Below are 22,611 nucleotides of genomic sequence, written 5' to 3'. Positions count from 1 at the left end.
CCGGCTTGGTCCAGTGTTCGGCCCATTAGGCTCATTTGGGACGGAGAATTCTTTGTGCACCACAGATGACGTAGAAAATTTAATATGAAGTGTATTATTTTATATAATTAATTTATATAATTATTATTTTTTAATATATATTTAATATATATAATTTTATTTTTTTATTTAAAAATTTTAATTGATAAAAATATTTTTATTCAATGAAAAAATTTTTTATATAAAAAATGATAATTTTGATGCATCCTGATAATATTTTCATCATTCAAAATTTTCAAATAAAAAAATAAAATAATAAATATTAAATATATATTAAAAAATAATTAGATAAAAATATTTTTTCTATATTATGATATCTTGATCCATATTATGACATCTTAGCTCATATTATGACATTATGTATATAAAAAATTATAATTTGATGTGAAATATCATAATTTTTGTATAACATATCATGGCATCGTGCATATAGAAAATCATAATATGTTACAAAATATTATAATTTTTTTTTAAAAAAAATATTTTTACTATATAAATTTTTAAATAAAAAATAAAATAAAAATTAAATATATATTAATAAATGATGACTATACGATCAATTATATGAAAGCGGTGTACTTCGCGTAGCATTTTGTACACCCCCTGCGATGCACAAAGAATTTCTCAATCCGGGATTAGTTATAAAGCCCTGCGTATCCCACCGCTATCGTGAGTTTCGATGTTTTTCCCTCTCCCGTGTTCTGCCCCTCGAGTCTATCTCGTCGCATTCCGTTCCAAAACCCTAATCTCGATGAAACCCTACCTATTCCCATCTCCGTCCTCCTGAAGTCCTAGGCCACTCTCCCCTCATCGGCGTCCTCTTCCTGCACCCTTCGATGTCTGTCCAATCCCCTGAATTCAAGTACATCACCGAGGGATGCCTCCAGGAATGGAAGGCCTCGAACGCTGCCTTCAAGCTCCCCGATCCGGTCCCTATGAACCGGTTCCTCTACGAGCTCTGCTGGGCCATGGTGCGTTCGTCTTCTAGGGTTTTGGGATGTGTTTCCTTGCGTTCTTGATGGTATAGGTGGGTTCTTGATGGGGTTTGGCGCAGGTTCGCGGGGATTTGCCGTTCCAGAAGTGCAGCGTGGCGCTGGGTTCGGTGGTGTTCGTGGAGGAGCAGCAAAGGGTGGAGATGGCATCCATCATCGCTGATATCATCGCCCACATGGGGCAAGATGTGAGTTTTAGTTCTCTGAGTATCCTTATACTGTGAAACTTTATTGGATTAGCTGATAGCTGTTGATTTGGATTCTTGCGTGCATGGTGAGAATTCTTTCAAACTTTATTTGATCTTGAAATCCTGGGTACTTTTTGGAAAGCGAATAATGTGGCTGCATTTTGGACTTGGACATCATCATTTTCCCTAAAAAGGGGTCAACTAGGTCCGAATTGAAATACATCTTTTTATGAACCGTGCACAACCTCTTGCACTGTTTATAATTGATGTTAATTAAGTCTTTAGGTTGGGCTAGATATTGGCTACTTATCAACAAGCTCGTTTGCAAATTGTTCTGAATGTGAGACTGATCCTAAACTCCAAACATCTTATCATAGTTGAGTTTGGGACGCATTTAGCTGTGAGACCAACGTGCATGCCTCTTGGAATATATGCTATCATTGGAATAGGATAATTAATTCTATAGAAGTGACTTTGCAAATTATATATAGATTAATGTTCTTTATGTAAATCAAAAATCTTTTAAAGCTCTGAGTCTCTCTCTCTCTCTCTCTATATATATATATATATATATGCAAATTGTTCTGAATGCGAGACTGATCCTAAACTCCAAACATCTTATCATAGTTGAGTTTGGGACGCATTTAGCTGTGAGACCAACATGCATGCCTCTTGGAATATATGCTATCATTGGAATAGGATAGTTGATTCTATAGAAGTGACTTTGCAAATTATATATCGATTAAGGTGCTTTATGTAAATCAAAATCTTTTAAAGCTCTAAGTGTGCGTGAATATATATATCAAGAATTATTCTATGTATCAATCCTTACATCTCCTACAACCGGTGGAGTAACAAGCAGTTTTGATATGCTGGGAGATGTTATTGTTGTGGAACCTAATGCCTACATTGCATTTGTGGGCAAAAGAGTAATTGAACAAACTTTGAATAAAACAATATCCGATGGTTCATAAATGGTTGAGTATTTATTCCATAAGGGCTTATTTGACCCAATTGTACCACATAATCCTTTCAAAGGTGTTCTGAGTGACTTATTTCAGCTCCACGATTTCTTTCCCTTGAATTAAAATTCAAAAAATTAATAAAGTATAGTACTAAATAAAGTTATTTGTAGCGAACAAGTATTTAGTTCATTGTAATAAAAAAAAATAAAAAGAATGGTGTTTTCTTGGATGACATAAGTTCTACTTGTAATAAGAGTTAGAAGTTTCGGGTAATTACTTTTTAGTTTTTCCTCCATATCTATTTTTTTATCCTACCTCTATTCATGATTAGTAATCACGAACCTTCTATCAACAGGATCAAAAAGTGAATTTCTTGCTTATATATATATATGTGTGTGTGTGTGTGTGTAGATAGATAGACACACATATACATATATTTATAGATATACACATGCACATACGCATATATATATATATATATATATATATATATATATATATAGATATATATATATATATTGGATTGTTATGTAGTAGGCTGTCAAACATAAATGATTATCTATTTTAAAACTTTTCGAAATCCATAGGGTAATCCTTCCCAAGGAGGTTGCATTAATGTGTTTTGTTGTATGTAACTAGACTGCTGGAGGTTCAATTACTGCAGCTACCTTTTTGTAATGCTTGCAACTCAAATAAGGTGGCTAATATGAAAAGCAAAAGGCTAGTTGATGGGTGGGGCACTTACTTTAACCCTTGTACTTTTACGTTATACAAACATTGAACAACTCTTGGATTCCCTCACGCCCAAAAAAGAGTAAGAACAAAGGGGAAGGAACCCATGGGTAATAAGTTATCATTTTCATCTTCGAGGCACAATTTATAAACCAAGAACTCACACAGAAACATCTTCATGGCCCATTGATGAACCTCGTATTTTAACCTAGTAGCTGACTAGCCTCTGTGTGCTTTGAAATTTGACATTAGTTTTTAAGGATTATGATGTTCACTTATACTATTAGATTTATTAAGGATTCATTGAAATGCATGCATTTTGAAATCTGACCAAAGATGGTAAGTTGATAATATTCCTCTCTCTCTCTCTTTTTTTTTTGAAAAGGATGATCATGTTAATCCTCAAATTGTTTGAATTATTAAGGATCCAAATGCTTTTTTTTTTTTGGTTTTTTTTTTTTTGGGGGGTGGTGGTGGTTAGAGTGGGTAGAGATTTCATATATCTAGATGACCTTTTTTTTCTTTCTTTTTTTATAAACCATTGGGAGGGTCCTTGGATTTCTTTTAGTGGATCAATTTATTTTACCTGGCCGTTGTCCCATAAACATCATGCTGCTGATAACTGATACGAAGACAGGCTGTGTTGTGGTAGAAAGGTTTGTATTTGATACTGATCTGCCATTTTATTCTTTATTTCTTGGGTATTAATCAGATCTGTAAACTATTCAAGGAACACTTAATATTTTTGCTTTTCTTTTTAAAATATTGTTTTCTTGTGCTGTATGCTATTTCCGGCCTTTTACTTGGCCATTTTTTTTCTTTTGTTGGGGGGGGGGAATATAAGATGTTCTTCTCTTCTGTATAATGGAGCTTACATGATAAATTATGTATGATGAACTAGCTTAATTTTCTGATCTTCCAGCTTACGATGCCTGGAGATTGTCGTGCTCGTCTCATCAAAATGGTAGGCAATTTACTTTCTAATTATTTGGCCTTAGTTTACATAATTTGATATTAAAAACCTATAATTTTCTTGCTTAAACATGATACACTTGATTAATTCTTTTGTTTTAATTGATGTTAACAACGTTGAGATATGAGAAACCCTGATCATGTATCAATTTCTTTTCATATAAATGGATTTTTATTGAATTTTCTCTGTTAAGCACTAACTTTCGGGAATCAAGTTATAACTATTTAATTTGTGCATTTGCACTATATATTGCAATTTTTTTTTTATTCCTAACTGTCGTTTTGAATGGGTTTTAGTTTTATCTTTCATCGTGTCATTAGGCTCTTTTAGTCATTTTGACCAGCACTAGTAACATGTATTGTTTACAAACTGGAATATTTTAGGATCTTGTAGGATGGTACATCATTCACCCACACCTGCTTATATATCAATGCTGCCACTTCTAAGCGGTTGATCTTTAATATGACATAATACCTTCCATTTTTCTTTTTGAATGATGCCAAATTATTACTTCGAGCAGAAGTATTTATCAGCATGCTTGCCAAAAACAAGATTGCTCTCAAGCTGTCCATTGTTGAATGCCATTTGTATAAGAAAATTGATTGATCCAGACCATTTTTTTCCAGGCTTTTGAGACTGGCAGGTTCTGGTTGCCCCTTGTTTGTCTAAATCCTTAAATTCAGTGCATCTGATCTATCATTCTGAATTAATAGTGCCGAATGTTGGGCTATGTGTAGGCATAATTTGTTGTTTTGGCTACATCATTATCAAGAGTGGCTTTGAAAGCAGTTTCTTGTTATAGCACATGACAAAATATTCCATCCTGATCATGAGCATTTTTGTCCTGAAAATTGTTCACATTATGCTCCATTCTGTTTATTCCATAGACTTTCACTTCCCAGGCTTCTAGTTATAAGCACAATCTTTTTTACAATTGGAGATGGTTGATTAAGAATGTTCTATAGGTTATTATTGGAAAGTAGCATATTTCTAAAGCAATAGAATGCTGGAAATATATATTATAAATTTTCTCCTGATTGATTCACCACCTGCTAGAATTGGAGGCTGCTATTAAAATCATGTCTTAGATTTGCTATCCAGAAAGTTCAGTTTTTGGTCTTTTTCCTTTTGCCTATGGAATTATAGAGGCCGACACTTTGAAACGCACAAGATGACACAGCATGAGACTTTGTGGCACTTCGAAAATGGAGTTTGTTGCTTACATCAGCTAAAAGTGAGGAAACTTAGCACACGTTTTGGGAGTGTGCTGTCAAAAAGAAGTCTTTTTAAATTGATGACACTTGGATTCTCATCTAGTTTTCCTACTAAAGAATATTAGCATCAAGTGCCCAGGCTCATTCTTGTGGTCTAACACCAATTTCTTCCTTCTTCCTTTTCATGTTATTGTGGCACAGCATGAATGTAAGTTTTCTTTCAGAAAAAAAATGCACTTACTAGTTACTTAGTCTAGTTGTTGAAATAATTTGGCTGGCACATATATACATATGTAAGCATGGATACATCACATGTTGCTCTTTGTATGAAATTGTCCTTTTGTTGGGTTTTCCGAGGGTTGAAGTGTCATACACTTAGGAAAATCTGGACATCTGGCACCTTTGCTAGGTGTTTCGATAACACTGTGTTGCATGGGAGTCCTTGTGTTCCTTTCCATGTGCATGCAAACAGGCAACTTTTCTTGAGGGCATGATATTCTCCTTTAATTTGCGTGGTTAATCTGTACAAGTTCATCCCTGTAGGTTGAAATAGCATGAGATTTCAAGTGCCATCATGTGTGTGGTCAGCATGTAATATTTTATTTTTATTTTGGCACAGCATGGTATATCTGCCAGCAAGGCACAAAATCGCACATCCGTCAGCACCATAAGTGGAAAAGCATGGTTCCAATAACTCTTAGAAAAGATCATGCCTTAACTAATCTACTTAAGTTGTTGTCAAAGGCCACAACCTTCTTACTAATGATGACCCAATGCTACTTTCATTGATCTGTTGGTTTGTAGTTTGTTAAAATCAATTTCTGGTCGAATTGTTGCTGGTAACAATATTGGCCAATAAGAAGTGTCTACAATAATTGTGGCTTCTGTAAAACTCTTTGAATTTTAGTCTTCTATATAATGTCTGTCATTTGTGTTATGAAGAATTGATGATATCTTTTCATATGTAGGCAAAATGGCTTGTCGAGTCTTCATTGGTTCCATCTAGGCTTTTGCAAGAGAGTTGTGAGGTAAGACCTGTTATCTGCTTACATTGTCCTTTTTTTTTTTTTTTTTTTTTTTTTTTGCACTGATGCATTTCCTTTCCATATTTAAAGTGGTACTCTTCTGCTTCTTATTTGTAGGAAGAATTTCTGTGGGAGTCTGAATTGAATAAAGTAAAGGCTCAAGATTTGAAGGCCAAAGAGGTATAAACTTTAAATTGAGTTGGATAGCGTTATCTAGTTTTACTGTCTATCTTTCGTGCATATCCCCATCCTCCTCTTTCTTTTAACCATTAAGAAGTCTGTAAAGAGGAAACATGCCGTCCACATTCTGGCAATAGTTTTTATATGTGGCTCCTTGAGCATGTGCAGTGCTACTGTCAATCGATGAGGGCTTTTGATGGACTTTTTTCTAAACCTTCATGTACAATTATTGTTTATTGATGCTTTCTGTTTATGAAATTTTAGCTTGCTGCATGAGATCTTACACTTGCTAGTGGCAGAGGGTTCGGTAAAAAAATATTTTTGTTTGGTTCAAGGATATAGGAGCGGTCCATGTTGTTGTGCAGTAGTTGGTATTTGTCGTACTGACGTGAATAAGACACCCAGAATTCCTTGGCACTGGTTCCTAGGAAAAGCACTGCAAACTGGTGTTTTAAATGTAGTGGATGTGGTTGCATAAGTTACTGCCCATGGGGGTAAGGCTGCATACATTTGATGCTCTCTAGACCTTGCAATGGCAGGAGCCACATGCTTTAGGCTGCCTTTTTTAAAATTATTAGTCGCTTATATGTCTAGCCAATCGAGGAGTATAAGAGGGTGGATAACTGATTAGATGTTATGGCCTTTTGAATTGAAGATAGTGTGGCTATTTTGTTTGATGACTATATGGACAGGTAATTACCCCAGTTGTGTTACTGATTAACTGAGAGCATGTGTTACATGGGGTCTGCTGAAAGCAAATATGCTCAGATGTAATCTTGTGGTATAAATGGCACCAACATAATGTGTATATCAAAGTTGTATTTCTGCACTCAGGGCTAAGATTAATATACCTTGCTGCATTAAACTAATGGATGTATTATTTACCTCTCGATTAATTATGTACACATATGATAGGTAGATAATCTATAATTATTTATGTTTTCAATCTGTTTTCAATACTGAACATTTGATTGGAATTCTTTTTCCCCTTGCCAATCCCCTTTTCCCCTTTCCAAATCTGGATGCTTGATCCTTTTCTCTTGTATATAATTATGTCTGCAGGTTAGAGTAAACACCCGCCTTCTTTATCAGCAAACAAAATTCAATCTTCTACGAGAGGAGAGCGAGGGCTATGCCAAACTGGTGGGTTACTTGATCTTCTTCCTTTTCTTTTCTTTCTTTCTTTCTTTTTTTTTTTATTGAGTCTTTATGATGAGAGGAACTAAGCATGATCAATATCCTTCACTTGCTACAATGGGCTTGCACTATGAGTCCGGTTAGGGTATTTTCATTATAACATTCTTTTCAAGTTAATAATGTCAATCATGGTCTGTTTTTCATCATATGACTAAGTTCCTTGTATTGATATGAAGAACCCAGATTTACAAAACAATGTTTGTAAAGTAGTCCACTAGGTGGTTGTGCATTTAGGATGGCAAAGTGATTCTATTTTTTTACATTTCAATGTGGTTAATGTTTGCTTGATTTGTTAGTTTTTTGAAGTATAATGGTTCTTTGGTAATTTTGTCGGGTTGCTTTGATCATGTCATACATTAGTGTTGTGAAGGCAAAGAGCACTTTGTTCTCTTTAAATGCATAGCATTGTGAAGGTTGATGTTGTTTACATTCCTTCAAGTTGAAGACATAATCTTGGTTTCTGGTTGAGTTCTATTTGAGGCTATAAGAAACATTTTTGTCAGTTTTTGATTTTAGTTTTCATGGTTCCAGTCTGGAAAAAAAAAGATTACCAAAACATAAAAGGGCAAGTTAAGGTTTAGGAACATTCAATAAAGTAATTGGATACATAATATGATTCAATAAAAATGTTGTGGATTATACAAGATTTTTTTGGAGGTAAGAGAATTATTACAAGAGTTTAGCATATTGTTTGGGTGTATGGTTTCATTGATTTTGGTGCATTCTTTTTAAAATGTTGGATCAAATAGCAGAAAACTGCAAGTAGATGTAAACCACAACGTGCTGTTTGGGTTATAATTTCATAAGGTTTTATAGGATTTCCCCTTAAGTTGCCAAGGCATGTGCTGGCTACATGATAGTGTGGAAGTGCTGCTCCACTTTACCCATCTAGCTCTAATTTTGATATGTATCTCTTCATTTGTCTCTCGTTTTGTTTGTTTAACAAATTGTTGACAATGATAACCTTGAAAAATATTAGGCAGTAGTAGTATAAAAGTTAAAAATTTTACTAGGCAACTTTTTGAAGTATAATATAATTTCTATGGGAATTATGGTTTTAAAAACCGCTAAAATGGGATGATACGGCTGGTACCATACTGTTCCAGTAGGAAACCAGCATGAGTATGGGTTCTGGGATGCTGAAACAGCTGTTGGTACGATACTGGTATACCAATGGCTTTTCTAAACTTTTGGAATATGTTAGCTGTGGTATGGACTATCGGTATTGGTATCACATTGATGCGGTAGTCTTTTGATGGAAGAAATGGTATGGGTTGGGTATTCGCATTTAAAACCTTAGCGGGAATATTATATGCCAAATATGTGCTTTGTGTTAATAGACCTATATTATTCTTGACAAACACAATTTCAGTGAGAATCCTATGCATGACATATGTGTATTTATTTTCAAAATTTAAATCCCTAATTTGCCTGTATGTTCTTGTAAGTTGTTTTACATGTGTAGCACATGCACTCCTCTCATAATAGGCATTTGTATGATAATGCTCATGTCTCTCTATGAGTCCAATTTTTATAAAAACAAATCAACTAATCTAGTAAATAAGCTCTTCCCATAATATAATGTAATGATAATGCACACGTCTTCTTAGAAGTTCAGTTTGTATTAAGATACAAAAACAAGTTATCTCTACACATAGCTAAACCCATTTCACTTTCAAGTGTTTATTTGCTTTTTGATTTATATTCTTTATTTGGTTCATTGGCAAGTGCTCACCAACGTCCTTTCCTTATTTTTGTGCTTTGTAGGTGGCGCTTCTTTGTCAGGGTGGTTTAGATTTGACAACTGAGAATACATCAACAGTGACAATTAGCATAATTAAGGTTGTCTTTTTCCGTGGATGTAATAATGTCATTAGGTGAATATCTTTCTTTATCTTAATGGTCTTTAATCTATGATCTTTCGCAGTCATTAATTGGGCACTTTGATCTGGACCCTAATCGTGTTTTGATGTTGTAAGTTGTCTCGCCCTTATGTCACTACATCTTCCTCATGTATTTTATCCCTTTGGCTTTTCTTTTGCAAGGCTAATCATTACATTTTTTTATCTGTTTCCCACCTTTTAGCCTTTCTTTTTTAATTTTTTTAAAAGGCTAATTTATTTTACAGCAAACCTGTTTGCTAGCTTGTGCTGCTTTCCATTTCTAGAAGAAGAGTCTATTACTGGATTTATTATTGTGCTGCAACTGATGAGAGATGCTTGCCTATACATGATTGGTCAGGTTGGAGTGTTTTGAACTTATCCTGAGAATGCTGCTTTTTATAATCTCATTCCTATATTTCCAAAGGTATGCTTTTTATTGAGATTTTTCTTTTAAAACTCTCAAGTGTGCTTGATTTTGTTATATCGTGCTTGTTTGTTTTTGGCAGTCACATGCTGCTCAGATTTTGGGGTTTAAGTTCCAGTATTATCAACGTATGGATGTGAACACACGTGCTCCTTCCAGTCTTTATCAGCTTACAGCTTGCTGGTGAAAGCAAACTTTATTGATCTTGATAATATGTAAGTTATGTTCACTTATCTTACTCAGTAATTTCAATTCCTTCAGAATTTTCTGACATGTTACTTGAGGCCTCCATTCCTTTTACTTATAGCCTAATATATTTTGCATTAAGTAAATTTTGCTTGTTAAGACTTCATTTCAGTGTCTTAATACTTGAACAAAAATGTATTTGGCACTTCCAATGACTATTATTAAATCAAGAAGGATAAAGTTTGTATTTAATGTCATATTACCTTGTTGAAAGACCGGAAGCATGTTCTATGAAAGAAATTAAAGGCTGGCTCTGTCTTTCTTTCCTCTGTTTTTTTATGTTTCTTTTTCTTTTTTCAAATCTAACAGTGTCTTTTGTTTTGCATCACACATGGTGATCATAAATTTGAATAATCCTGCTACAAGTGGGGTTCATTGAGTCTTGAGGATGTCCTGATCTGCTGCATCCTTATCTGGAGTAGGCTTGTTGATGTGGTATTTGCTGGGTGTTCTCTTGCTTGAGTTTAGAAAGCTTTGAAGATTTGTTCATTGAGGCAGGGTATTGGATCACAAACTTATCTGAGATATAAAAGTTTGGTTTCTCGGACAGTGAGCCTATTGATGGAATTATGGCAGTTAACTTTTATAAAGCTGGGTTGCTTTGGAATGTTGATGTCTGTTTGAAACTTTCTGAAGGTATCCACTTTGATGTTCCATTGGAAAGAGTTTTGCAGATACTTTCATCAGTTTCATGTTATGGTTCCAGTGCTGCATCTTAATGTCTTTCCTTCATGGTTGTTTTTGTGGTGGAATTTGATGGATATGTTGACTTATGGTGGAGTTTGATGGATATGTTGACTGATGAGGGTTTTGGTTACTACAATTTCCTTGGTGTTATGCTTACAGTGGTGCATATTGACATCTTTCCTCCATGTACTTTTTGTGGTGGAATTTGAAGGTTATATTGACTAACAAGAGATATTCTGATTGCGATGCTTTTGTTAATTTTTTCTGTAGACTGTTCTTGTGGCAACATGCAAAGAGAATCAATGGCTGCTCAGAGTGCAGACAGATGTGAACATAAAAGCACAATCAGAGTTGAATAAGTTCATGCCTGTCAGATTCCAGCTTGGACAGTTTTAGATTGAGGGTAATTGGAGATGTGTTTGTTGGTTGATGATGGTTGCTTCTCTTACCATTCAAATGAATCTATACATTGCTAACTAAATATTATAATTATTTGCAATATAGGAGGGGCAATCATGGACTGCAAATAGCTGGTACAGGCAGATTATGTTTACTAGTTATATGAAGCCCCTCCCGTACACTAATTGTTCTATAAACTTGTTGATTCCTGAAGATGACAACTCTATGTGCATGGAAGACTTTGGATCTCGAGCATTATGACAAAGATGTAGTATTTCACGAGAAGCTTAGGTGAAGACCATTTTTGAGATGTGTTTTTGTTTGAGATGGAAATGCAAAAACCATCAAGCTGATATTGGTAGCAAGTAACTGGTGATTATCAGGAACCCGTTGTCCTTCCCATTCCTAAGTTGCTGTTGTAGTTAATGACATTGTCTCTTGAGAAGAAAATGGCAAATTGCCAGACAAGCATCCGATCAGCTCGTTAGTGAGGGAACCTGAGTGGTGAACATCATCATGAATCTACTGTTCTCACCATTGTTTTATGTACCTTGCATCATTGAAGAAGAAGCCATGGGGGACTTTATCCTGATTAAATTTGCATTCGTTGATGAATAATGCGTTTGCTGCATCAAAGGCGAGTTTTGTGCACGCTAGTGTCATTTTTTTGGATCGATTTCATATCCATTGGTTTTGGTGCTATGCAAAGTGAATCATTTTTATTGTTTTATTATTTTTGTGAAGTTTGTGCTGGATGAAGATGGGTACGTCAAGTCATTACTAAATACTGTGGTCTCAGCTGCTTATCTTATTTTTTCCAGTCTGAATCAGAACTCCGTATTGAACCTTAACAGATGAAGAAAGAGTACGTGTAGCTACATCATTAAAGTTGAGTTAACAAAATTAGTACTTCACTGTAGGCACATGATGGCGATAAGGAGTTCACCTGTGCTTTTTATATTAGATGTCTGCAGTTGCTACTGTATCAGCATCTAAATGATAACCAGCAGATGTTATTGTTGTTTTTTCTAAATTTTAGGATATGCTAATTAATAATTTTAGTATCATTCGAAAGAGGCGTATTTCTGTTGATTATTTTATTAGTTCTTTTTTAATGTTTGGATCAAAATTGCAGGTCACCATACATAATCACTAGGTGTTCTGCATATTATGCATTTGACAATTTAAGGTGTTACTCAACTGTTTATTCTGCTCGTTTGGAGTATGATACACTATCCAGGCTCACTAAATGATGAATTATAAGTGACGTGTGCTTGTTTAATTCGTACTTTCATGTTATACTAGCAAGTAACCAATGCTATGCAGTGGGCTGTACTTAAATGATGATAAAAAATTATTAATAAAATATAATAATATTAAAATTAATATTTTTTTGGAATATATATATATATATATTTAAAAAATTATCTTGGTCACTTGAGGGAGATCGGAAGCGAGGGCTGACCTCGGTGACGATGGAGAGGAAGGCGATGGTGGAGACCAATGGAAGGTGGTGTCGAGGAGAGCGGGTGAAGAGTTCGGAGCCTCCCACCCGGTTGAGACTCCTGGGAATGCAAAAAATAGAGGAAATATCTGAGAAAAACATAGGAAAAATTAGCGAAAACAAAGGAAAGGTGGAAAAATTAAAAGGGAAGACCTTTTCCTGCATAGATTGTTCAATTTTTTACCTTTTACCTTTTTCCCTTTTTCTTTTCATTTCTTTCTCTTTTTCGGAGATATGTGGGAAGGAAAACACCCGAGGGAGATTGGAAGGGAATGCTGATGCCGGTGATGATGGGGAGGAAGGCGACAGCGGAGATCGATGGGAGGAGGCGTTGAGGAGAGCGTGGTGAAGAGTCCGGAGCCTTCCACCCGATTGAGACTTTTGAGAACGGAAAAAATAGAGGAAAACATAGGAAAAATCAATGAAAACAAAGGAAAGTTGGAAAAAATTAAAAGGGAAGACCTTTTCTCGCATAGATTGTTCAATTTTTTTCCTTTTTCCTTCTTTTTCTTTTTATTTCTTTCTTTTTTTTGGAGATCTGTGGGAAGGAAAGCACCTGAGGGAGATCGGAAGGGAGGGCCGACGCTGGTGACGATGGGGAGGAAGGCGACGGTGGAGACCGACGGGAGGTAGCTTTGAGGAGAGTGGGGTGAAGAGTCTAGAGCCTCCCACCTGATTGAGACCCCTGAGAACGGAAAAAAACAGAGGAAAGATCGAAAAAATCAACAAAAACAAAGGAAAGGTGGAAAAATTAAAAGGGATGACCTTTTCCCGCATAGATTGTTCAATTTTTTTTTACTTTTCCCTCCTTTTCTTTTCATTTCTTTCTCTTTTTTGGAGATCTGTGGGAAGGAAAGCACCCGAGGGAGATTGGAAGGGAGGCCGACGTCGGTGACGATGGGGAGGAAGGCGACAGAGGAGACCGACGGGAAGCGGCGGCGAGGAGAGGGGGGAGGAGCTGGGCGTCTGCGAGGCTCAAGAAGGTTCGAAGCGAAAAAGTCCGGAGGGCTCGGGAAGGTTCTTACGGAAAAAAAAAAAACAGTCGGGAAGAGTCCCGAGCATGACACGTGGCACGTTGGGAGGCCACTGGCTTCCCCTTTAATATATTCGTATAGATTTATACTATAGATGTTGCAACATTATTTATTTGAGTTAATCGAATCATTTAGCCAAGAAAAAAAGAAAGCTCTTTTCATGCATCTTGCATTGAACCTTATGCTTTGAACCCTGGTAGATCTTCTATTTAACTTGAACATATTCTCACTTTGACTCAAGTGGCCATTCTAGTTTGGATTACAAAGTAAGCAACCATCAAATGATTATGGGTCTTCTTAACCTTGGTCTTTGTCATTTCTAAGAATCAAGTCATTATCATTGAGATTGCTTTCAGTGATGTTTGAAGATGCACTTTTCTCATGAAAGTTGCATACTTGCTTTTACTTCCATGTTCCATATTTTTATGACTGAGCTGCTACTTTCAGACATTTCTCTTTTGCTCTGAGTGTGGTTGTGCCTCTCCTCCTTTAATATTCATCTATTGGCTTAGTGCATAATATGGACATGGCGAAAGCTATTTCGTTTTTGAGGGCATTGATTGTTAAAAATTGTGTCCTCGGTTGGAGCATGGAGCCTGAAAGGGATCATCACCAGGGAATAAGTTGACCATAAAGGTACCGATGGTTCCTGGTTAAACTACTGCTCTAGAGGTGCTTGGTTTGATAGATGTAAGCGATGCTTATAAATTTTTGTAGATTCATTTGACCATCAAGGTACTAAAATGTATGGCTGCTTTATGATTTGCTTTTTCAATGAGTTCACCTGATATCAATAACTTCAAGGTAGGTCAATCAGAAATAGGTTGCCTGATTTGAAGGAAACGTCTTATTGCTAGTAATGTGCTTGCTTTTGTGGTCGGATTTCGGGAAGCTGAATCTGCAATCAAGAATGAGGAAGAGAGGAAAATTGAGAAAGCATGGAGAAAAGATGAGATGTTGGAGTTCTACATTGAAACGAAAATTCAACTTCTAGTGATTTAATATCCTAGGTCCTCCATCAAAAGTCCTATACTCTTGAGTGTGGATGCGGGGAAGCAGGTACTTTTGAAACACTTTTAGCAAGGAAACTCTTAGGAAGCCGGTGCATTTTTGAGATTTCAGTATGATTCCAAAGCGGGTGCATTACCGTAGAAGATTCTGGCTGCTAAGTTATGGCCGGTATATTTCACAAATTAGGGGCTATTTTGAACTGTGAATGGTGCTAAGTTGCCTGCTCTTTCTATCTCTTCATCATAGATTGGCTAGAGGATGATAGAATTACATGTTTCCAAGGCTTTTAGATATTTTTCCCCATAGTTTACTGTAGATCTAGTTATAACTTAGCGTCTCGTAAAGGGTGCTCCAAACTGTAATTCTAGATGCAGCCATACCCTGACTCGTTGTTGAACTATTGTCATGTCAGATTAAGTAATAGTTTCATGAAGTAGTTCTTAGCTGAAATGGAGTGAAACTCGTAATTATTATATCATAAGAATTATATTGTCATGGAAAATTTGATTTTAAACATAAAAAAGTGTATGCCATTTAAATTCTGATTTAAAACAGTTCGAGTTAAAATATTTCTCTCAACGTTGAAAAGATGTTTATGGTAAATGGATCCATGTTGGTTTCATGAAATCAACCAAGTGAAGGCAATCAAGGTTGTTTGAGGCTGGAAATTTCTACTTCTGACTGCTAAGATTTTGATGTATTCTTGTGCAATAGTGATCTATGTATGTAGAAGAGAAAAATGTTGTAAGAAACTTAAATTACATAATTTACATTATCTTTTGGAGTTATTTAGTGAAGTAGAACAGTTGTGTTCCAGTTTTTCAATTTACTATCGCTGATCATCCAACTAGAAGAGAATCTTGTTTCCTGATTTGTTTTTACATTTTACAAAGGTGGTGATTTAGCTCCAATATTTGCATTTTTTTTTGAATGATATGATCATTGGGAATTCAAAATATGAGGCTGGGAAACTACAATTGTTGATAGAACACATTTATCACCATTTTTTAATTTAGTTTCATGAAGTAGTTCTTAGCTGAAATGGAGTGAAACTCATAATTATTATATCATAAGAATTATATTGTCATGGAAAATTTGGTTTTAAACATAAAAAAGTGTATGTCATTTAAATTCTGATTTAAAACAGTTCGAGTTAAAATATTTCTCTCAACGTTGAAAAGATGTTATGGTAAATGGATCCATGTTGGTTTCATGAAATCAACCAAGTGAAGCAATCAAGGTTGTTTGAGGCTGGAAATTTCTACTTCTGACTGCTAAGATTTTGATGTATTCTTGTGCAATAGTGATCTATGTATGTAGAAGAGAAAAATGTTGTAAGAAACTTAAATTACATAATTTACATTATCTTTTGGAGTTATTTAGTGAAGTAGAACAGTTGTGTTCCAGTTTTTCAATTTACTATCGCCTGATCATCCAACCAGAAGAGAATCTTGTTTTCCTGATTTGTTTTTACATTTTACAAAGGTGGTGATTTAGCTCCAATATTTGCAATTTTTTTTGAATGATATGATCATTGTGAATGCAAAATATGAGCTGGGAAACTACAATTGTTGATAGATTGCATTTATCACCCATTTTTTAATTGTTATGAGTTTAATTTAGCTACATATTTTTGTCTAAAGCATTTTCTATGAGGACTAGTTAGAAGTCCGGACTGTTGACTCTTGTTTAATGAAATTCAATAGAGTTTGAAGTACCACGATACATGGGCATATTGGTCATTGTATTGGATGGTACATACTGCAGTATACCCCCTTAGACTTGATATAGTTCCATGGTACTACATGAACCGCAATTCATGCCTTGGTATCTCTGTTTGTTAATATGGTTCCATGGTATGATATGTTCCATGATACATGCCTTGGTACATTGGTAGGGGTAGTATCATGGTATGGTCGGTCCTTTAAACCTCTAGGCATTAAAACATGACCCCCCGATGCTTGCAACAATATAGATGGCCAAAATGTCCATGCAACAACATAGATGGCCATTTTGGCCATCTGCAATGGGATGTTTCACATTTTTATCCTATAGTTTAGTTTGGAAGTTTATAACATGCTAGGCTAGGTGAGAAGCATTTGCTTGCTATAAAACTATTGAGGGAATTCACTTGTTTATAATTGTCGCTCAAGCATTCAGTTACTTGCCTGAGGAGTTTCCAAGTTCAAGTTGAAAGATGTTCTTCAATGCCTAGTGAAGCTAATTTATTGTGTTGAATAACCTTGACCATGATGTGGAATGTTATTGCATTTATTTGAGATTTGTTTGAAATTAATTTATGATGTGATTGTTGAGTGAGTTTAAATGAAACATGCATTATTAAAACGTTGGACAATGAAAATGGCCTACAAAAAATAAACCTTGTAAAGATGGACATATTGTAGATTTATATAGTTAAATTACACTAGATGGAGCATGCTGTAAGTGGAATTGCATAATAGAGGATGAATGGGGTGAGATTGTGTACAATGGTTTGGGCCATGGTATGTTATACCAGTTAGTACTGGTGCATACTGTATTATACTGGTACCAAGTCGAATACATGGTATAGGGGGGCATATTGAGTGTCGGTATTTGAAATCAACTACTGTATCGGGCATACCGACACCATACCAAGGTGGTTCAAGTATGGGTCCAGCATCAAGTTGACAACCTTGGTTCGGACGTGTGAAATGTAGGCAAGACTTGCCTCAAATAACTTATTTAAAGATGTTATGTATATTTTAGAAGGTTGAAACCAAGTGGATTTGTCTAGCTGGATGACTCAACCTGAACCTGGATGATGATTGAAGCTAAGCAAAAAAAGAAAACGAAAGGGATCAGCTAAGATTTGCATTATTGATGATGCGTTGTCGACTAGCATTGGGGCCACCATGGTGGTGGGGTGAGGCATATGTACGTGGAGATGGGGTCCTATGGCCATAGGTTTGCCTTGGTATGGCATCTCTATGTTGTGGATAGAGGTCAAGCTAGTGAGCATGATCTTCATGTGGATGGAGATGATTGAACTAGAGGTAGATATTGTGCTAGGGCAGTTAGGATGACAAAGTCAAGGTTGAAGACAAGGTAAGAGTTAGTATCAAGCTTGGGTTACTAGCTAGAGACATGAACCTTGGTTGGAGATTGAGCTAAGGTCGAAGATCTTGAAGAAATGGTTTAAGGGGGTCGAAGATCTTGAAGAAATGGGTTAAGGTCGAGATCTTGAAGAAATGGGTTAAGGTCAAAGATCTGGATGGAATAGTAGCAGAAGCGGAGGCTAAGGTGGCCGTTGAATGATTTGTGGTTGATTTGTGTTTGAGCTCCCTTGATATGGCAAGGGATGAAGTAGAGAAGGATAGAATGAATGTGGAAGAGGAGAGGATAGAGGAAGAGGAGATGGAAGAGAGAGGAGGGGAACGTCAGGGAGAGAGAGAAAAGAGGGACGAAAGGGGAGAATAGCTATACCTTAGGGGTTTGGGTGGAGGGTATTGAGGTCCAGGGTCAGATGTAGAGTTTTATTAGCTTTTGCTACTATTTGGTACGTTTGTTACACCTGATCTGGTCAAGAGAAGGGTGTGTATTATGGATGGCCGTGATCCCATGTTCCTGGTGGTTAAGATTGGATGAGCACATGCCTGATAGCCACCTTTGAGTTCGCATTTGCAGGTATATACATACATACATACGTATATATATATGTATGCATAATATGTATTATTAAGATTATGTTTTATATACATATATATAGATATATTCAACATTTATCTTATTAAGTTATAAGGTTTTGGCCAGGTCATAACTGTACAACCCAAACCTGTTCCAGCCTGCTTGAGTCACACACGGGTCAGGTTTTGAGACTCTGACCTAGCCCATGGACCCGGCCGGACAAGTTAGCTGGGTTGGTCAGTTTAGTGGGGTTCAGGTCCAAATTGCCATCTTAACTTTACATGGTTTTGTTATTTTGATTGTTGTTATACTCTGGTTCTGTTCAGTTGCCTTCTCTTTTCAGTTGTTTTTTCTATCATTTTGGAGGTGTTCCCATTTTTTTTGGGCTTTTCAGTTTGTGTTCCGCCATAGTTCCTTTTCTAATTTGAATGTCGACTTGTTAACATGTTTTGTTTAATAGCTTTTGGTTATTTATTTACAGATATGCACACTTACTTCCAAGGATGATGATGCATTTGAGCACTATGATGCATTTACTGCAAGACGGTTTGATGAGGTCTGAATCTTTGATATGTGGTATTGATGCTTTGCTGAATTGGTATGATATAAAAGACATCTTGAGATATATAAGTCATTTTGTTTTTCTTTTTTTTTTTTTTTTTATGACATCTTGTTTATGCTAATTTTTAAAACGAAGTAATCAAAATGTGTTTTGTGTTTAAACCACAAGTTCTTGCCTTTTGAGGTTCAGTATGCCATTTTTAACCTTTAGATGGTGCGAAAAATTATCATTAGTTGCCCCACTGGTATTTTTTGAAGTATAATTTGTTGTGATCCTAAAAGAAGTATTTGATATCAGGTCAACAAATTGGCAGAATTAATCTTGCTGCTACAGGAAAAGACCTTATGGACGATGAGAAACAAGATGTGACTATTGATCTGTTTTTCTGCTTTGGACATGGAAAATGATGCTATTACAGAACAAGCACCTGAGGTTGAAAATAATCAGAAACTTGGTTTGCTTATTGGTTTTATTTTTGTTGATGACTGGTAAGTTGGTTTCTTTGGTACAATCTGTGATGATTGGCTAAGCTAAAGTGCATGTTCATTGCGACTTTCATATTTTCTCTATTGCATTTGAAGTGTTACATACAATTACAGGAGTTTTGGACAATCTGTTACTTGTTACATGGATGTCTGCCATAAGCTTTATAATACATATGCAAAATATACACGTGCATGGACTCATGTACATACATATACATTTATATACATACATATTTATGGATATATATATATATATATATATATATAGAGAGAGAGAGAGAGAGAGAGAGAGAGAGAGAGAGAGGATTAAGGTAGAATGCACGAGTGTTTCTAGCTCTAAATTCTTCCTAATGAAAATCATTGTTATGCCTCTCCAAATAAAAATCTTCACAGTTGGTCATGATCTATGGTGTGTATAAAATGCCCAGGTACTAAAATCGGTTATTTTACATTTCTTATCAATGCATCAAGCAAGCACGATGTGAATAATGGCAATATATCTAGGGGATAAAAGTATATCATAGACTATATGGTTGTAGATCCTAACCATTGATCTTGTTCTAAATATCATATGCATATTAAATTTTTCAGGTGATTTTGATACGTCTAGACTAGATATCTAACCAAAGCACTAGTATCATATCTTTAAAATTGTTCATTTTTATTGATTTGATGCATGGGTGGAGGACAAAAAATGTGTGGTTCTCTCTCTCTCTCTCTCTACACGCACATACACCACATTGTTTGTGTCATAGGGTAACAATGCTCCCACTCCTAGCTCTTGATAGATTTACCCTCCATGTGTTGCATTAGATAGCTTGGCTTCAATGTTTTAAATCCCATGGGATGGGGCTGTCTCGGTTTTCTCATGGAATGGGATGCATCGCCGTCCCACCTCGTCTTGACACTTGAGATAGAGGTTGTCCCAAGACGTCTCGATCGGGATGCTAGCAGGACGGTCCTGTCCCGACATATGGGATGGTACTCTATCCTGGTGTCCTGCGGGATGTCCCGTTGGGACCTAAATCCTTGCTTGGCTTTACATTCATGTGGGGACTCTCGTCATTTGGTCCATGCCATCAATGCGCTCAAAGGTGAAGCAATCATCAATGTTGCAATAATTGTGTGAAAAGGATGCATTGGTGGCATGGGCCAAATGTTAAACGTACCCCCCATGCATATAGGTCTTCCTAGTACAACTGGCTGAATATATGTATATATCTACATACATACATACATACATACATACATTTACATACACACTCACAAAAAAAAAAAAATCAAAGAAGTTTAAAAAAATAAAAAGTAAAATTTTTCAGAATTGATAAAACTATTTTGATCAAAAGCGTATCACGAGGGAATCCACTGTTCATATTCTATTTATATGGTATAGAAAAAATAACAAAAAAATAAAAAGATATGTTGCTGCTCTTTTGAAAGGAGGAAGGATCACCGAAGTAATGTCTAAGTCTATTGATTTCACAAAGCAAAGATAAAGGATTCTGGAACAGGTAAACACTATTGTCAATTATCTCAGTGGGATTCTACCAAATCTGTCTATTGACTTTGTTCCCTGTTTCTACTCACGGAATCCTGGGGCAATAAAATAGGTTTTGCCAAGCTAGAAGAATATGTTGATGGCTCTAGTAAACTACAGTTTCTCTTTTCTATCTATTTGGCTTCAATCTCTTCCAATGTAAAGCGGTTGAATCACAGTACTAGGGATTGGGTCTTTCATGAGTCCTTTTATTGTCTATGATGTCGAAATAGTATCTAGTGGTTAAGCTTGTTGGATGAAAGCATAATGCCTGACGTGCCCTTTAATTATGTATGTAACAAACAACCTTGACTTGACGTGATGTAATAAGAAGCAATCCTCAGCGTCACACCCTAGGTCAAAGCAAAGCGAGAAGCTCCTGTATAGTATAGTAAGGGTTTGCCTCTTGCTTTTCACATGTACTCACTTCTATCAGCTCCCTTGCTTTTGCTCCACCTCTATTTACCACGGACTAGGTCAGGTTCCATTCCTTAGCATCAAATGAAGCAAGGAGATGAACCAAATGCAGTTTAGTTTCAAAAGCATCCCCCCATCATCCTCATTCGATTCTGCCTGCCGAAGAAAGGGAAGAAGCTATGGCTGATCCTCGTTCTAAAGTGGAGCGGTAGTTCTTTTTCCAGAAGAGGACTCAAAAAGCAAAATGCTTTGTTGTTTGAAGCGGCTGAATAAGCCTACCATTTCCATGAAAGGAAGGGCGTTATTTCTTTTCTATATGTATAGATGTAGTACCACTAAATTTTTAAGATCCTTTCTCACAACCTACATTTCTGACTTCTTATGCTCAACATGAAATTTAGGATGAGCAATTCATGTTGTCACAGGTCATTCATAAGCTGGAATTCTATGCCCTGCTCCCTTCTCTCCACTCCCCTCCTAAAGATTGTATTGATCTTGTTGATTTTGTTATTCTTCTGTGTATTTCTAGAAGGGACAGGGGTGCTCAGGTGTGGTATCCTGGTCTGTACATTATATTTTTCATTCTTTTCTGCCTAAGCATTGAGTTTTGAGGCATTGGTTGCTTGAGCATTGGAATTTAACTGCTCACAACTTCACATTGCTATCTGGATTTATAAAAGGATCCTTAATTCTAGAACTTCCATAATCTTGGAATCCTTAAGCTGGCAGATCAGCTGGAGAACCTTGTTGGTTTTCATCTTTGCAAAATTTTTTAGGAGTGAATATTCTATCTGGACCCTCACAAAGAAATTTCTATGCAATTCTGTGTACTCCCAAATCTGCAGTAATTTCACCAGCTCGATATGCACAACTTCCCACCTCCTCTGCTTAAGAAGAGAGCCAAAAAGGTTATACAGAAGGCTGGTTGATATTTATTTTAGCAAAATTCAAATTTCAGAGAAATTTCTCTGCAGTGATTTATATCAGAGTGTTACTTCAAAGGAGTCTGTGAGAACCTTTTCATGATTGTCTTTTTTGATTTTCATATTTCTGTGAACCCAGCGATCTGGTTAAATTGTAGTACACTTTTATGCTTGATAATTTCAGCTCTAGGAAATTTTGTCTCTTGTTTTTTCTATGATGGCATCAATTTCGTATGGTTTCCCGGGAAAAAAAAAAAACTGATTAAATGATCGATATCTATTGAGTTTGACTTTATGACCTGAAAAAATATTCATTTTTAAATCCTTA

At 36.0% G+C, this 22,611-nt stretch overlaps 2 protein-coding genes and 1 pseudogene across 4 annotated transcripts in view; all 3 read left to right on the top strand.

Moving 5' to 3' along the window:
• Window positions 1–670: 670 nt before the first annotated feature.
• Window positions 671–9,523, top strand: LOC140854011 (THO complex subunit 2-like). Its single transcript, XM_073249153.1, has 8 exons — window positions 671–1,010; window positions 1,094–1,219; window positions 3,839–3,880; window positions 6,072–6,131; window positions 6,246–6,308; window positions 7,371–7,451; window positions 9,273–9,347; window positions 9,433–9,523. The coding sequence occupies exons 1-8, from the start codon at window positions 876–878 to the stop codon at window positions 9,481–9,483; spliced, it is 633 nt and encodes a 210-aa protein (XP_073105254.1). The 5' UTR covers window positions 671–875; the 3' UTR covers window positions 9,484–9,523.
• A 241-nt stretch (window positions 9,524–9,764) lies between these two features.
• Window positions 9,765–19,071, top strand: LOC140854001 (THO complex subunit 2-like; annotated as a pseudogene).
• Window positions 19,072–19,195: 124 nt separating this feature from the next.
• The window catches only part of LOC105058689 (THO complex subunit 2), a 32,192-nt gene continuing 28,776 nt past the window's right edge, over window positions 19,196–22,611 (top strand). For 2 of the 3 annotated variants that reach the window (XM_073249152.1, XM_073249149.1), the window contains exon 1: window positions 19,196–19,409. In XM_073249152.1, coding sequence (XP_073105253.1) covers window positions 19,318–19,409 — 92 coding nt within the window. In that variant the 5' untranslated portion in view covers window positions 19,196–19,317. The remainder of the gene's footprint in view (window positions 19,410–22,611) is intronic. The other variant, XM_073249150.1, reaches the window with a different exon arrangement.

This window comes from Elaeis guineensis, chromosome 15, assembly GCF_000442705.2.
Source record: "Elaeis guineensis isolate ETL-2024a chromosome 15, EG11, whole genome shotgun sequence".
In the NCBI taxonomy this organism is placed as follows: domain Eukaryota; kingdom Viridiplantae; phylum Streptophyta; class Magnoliopsida; order Arecales; family Arecaceae; genus Elaeis; species Elaeis guineensis.
This window is presented reverse-complemented; position numbering and strand designations above follow the sequence as displayed.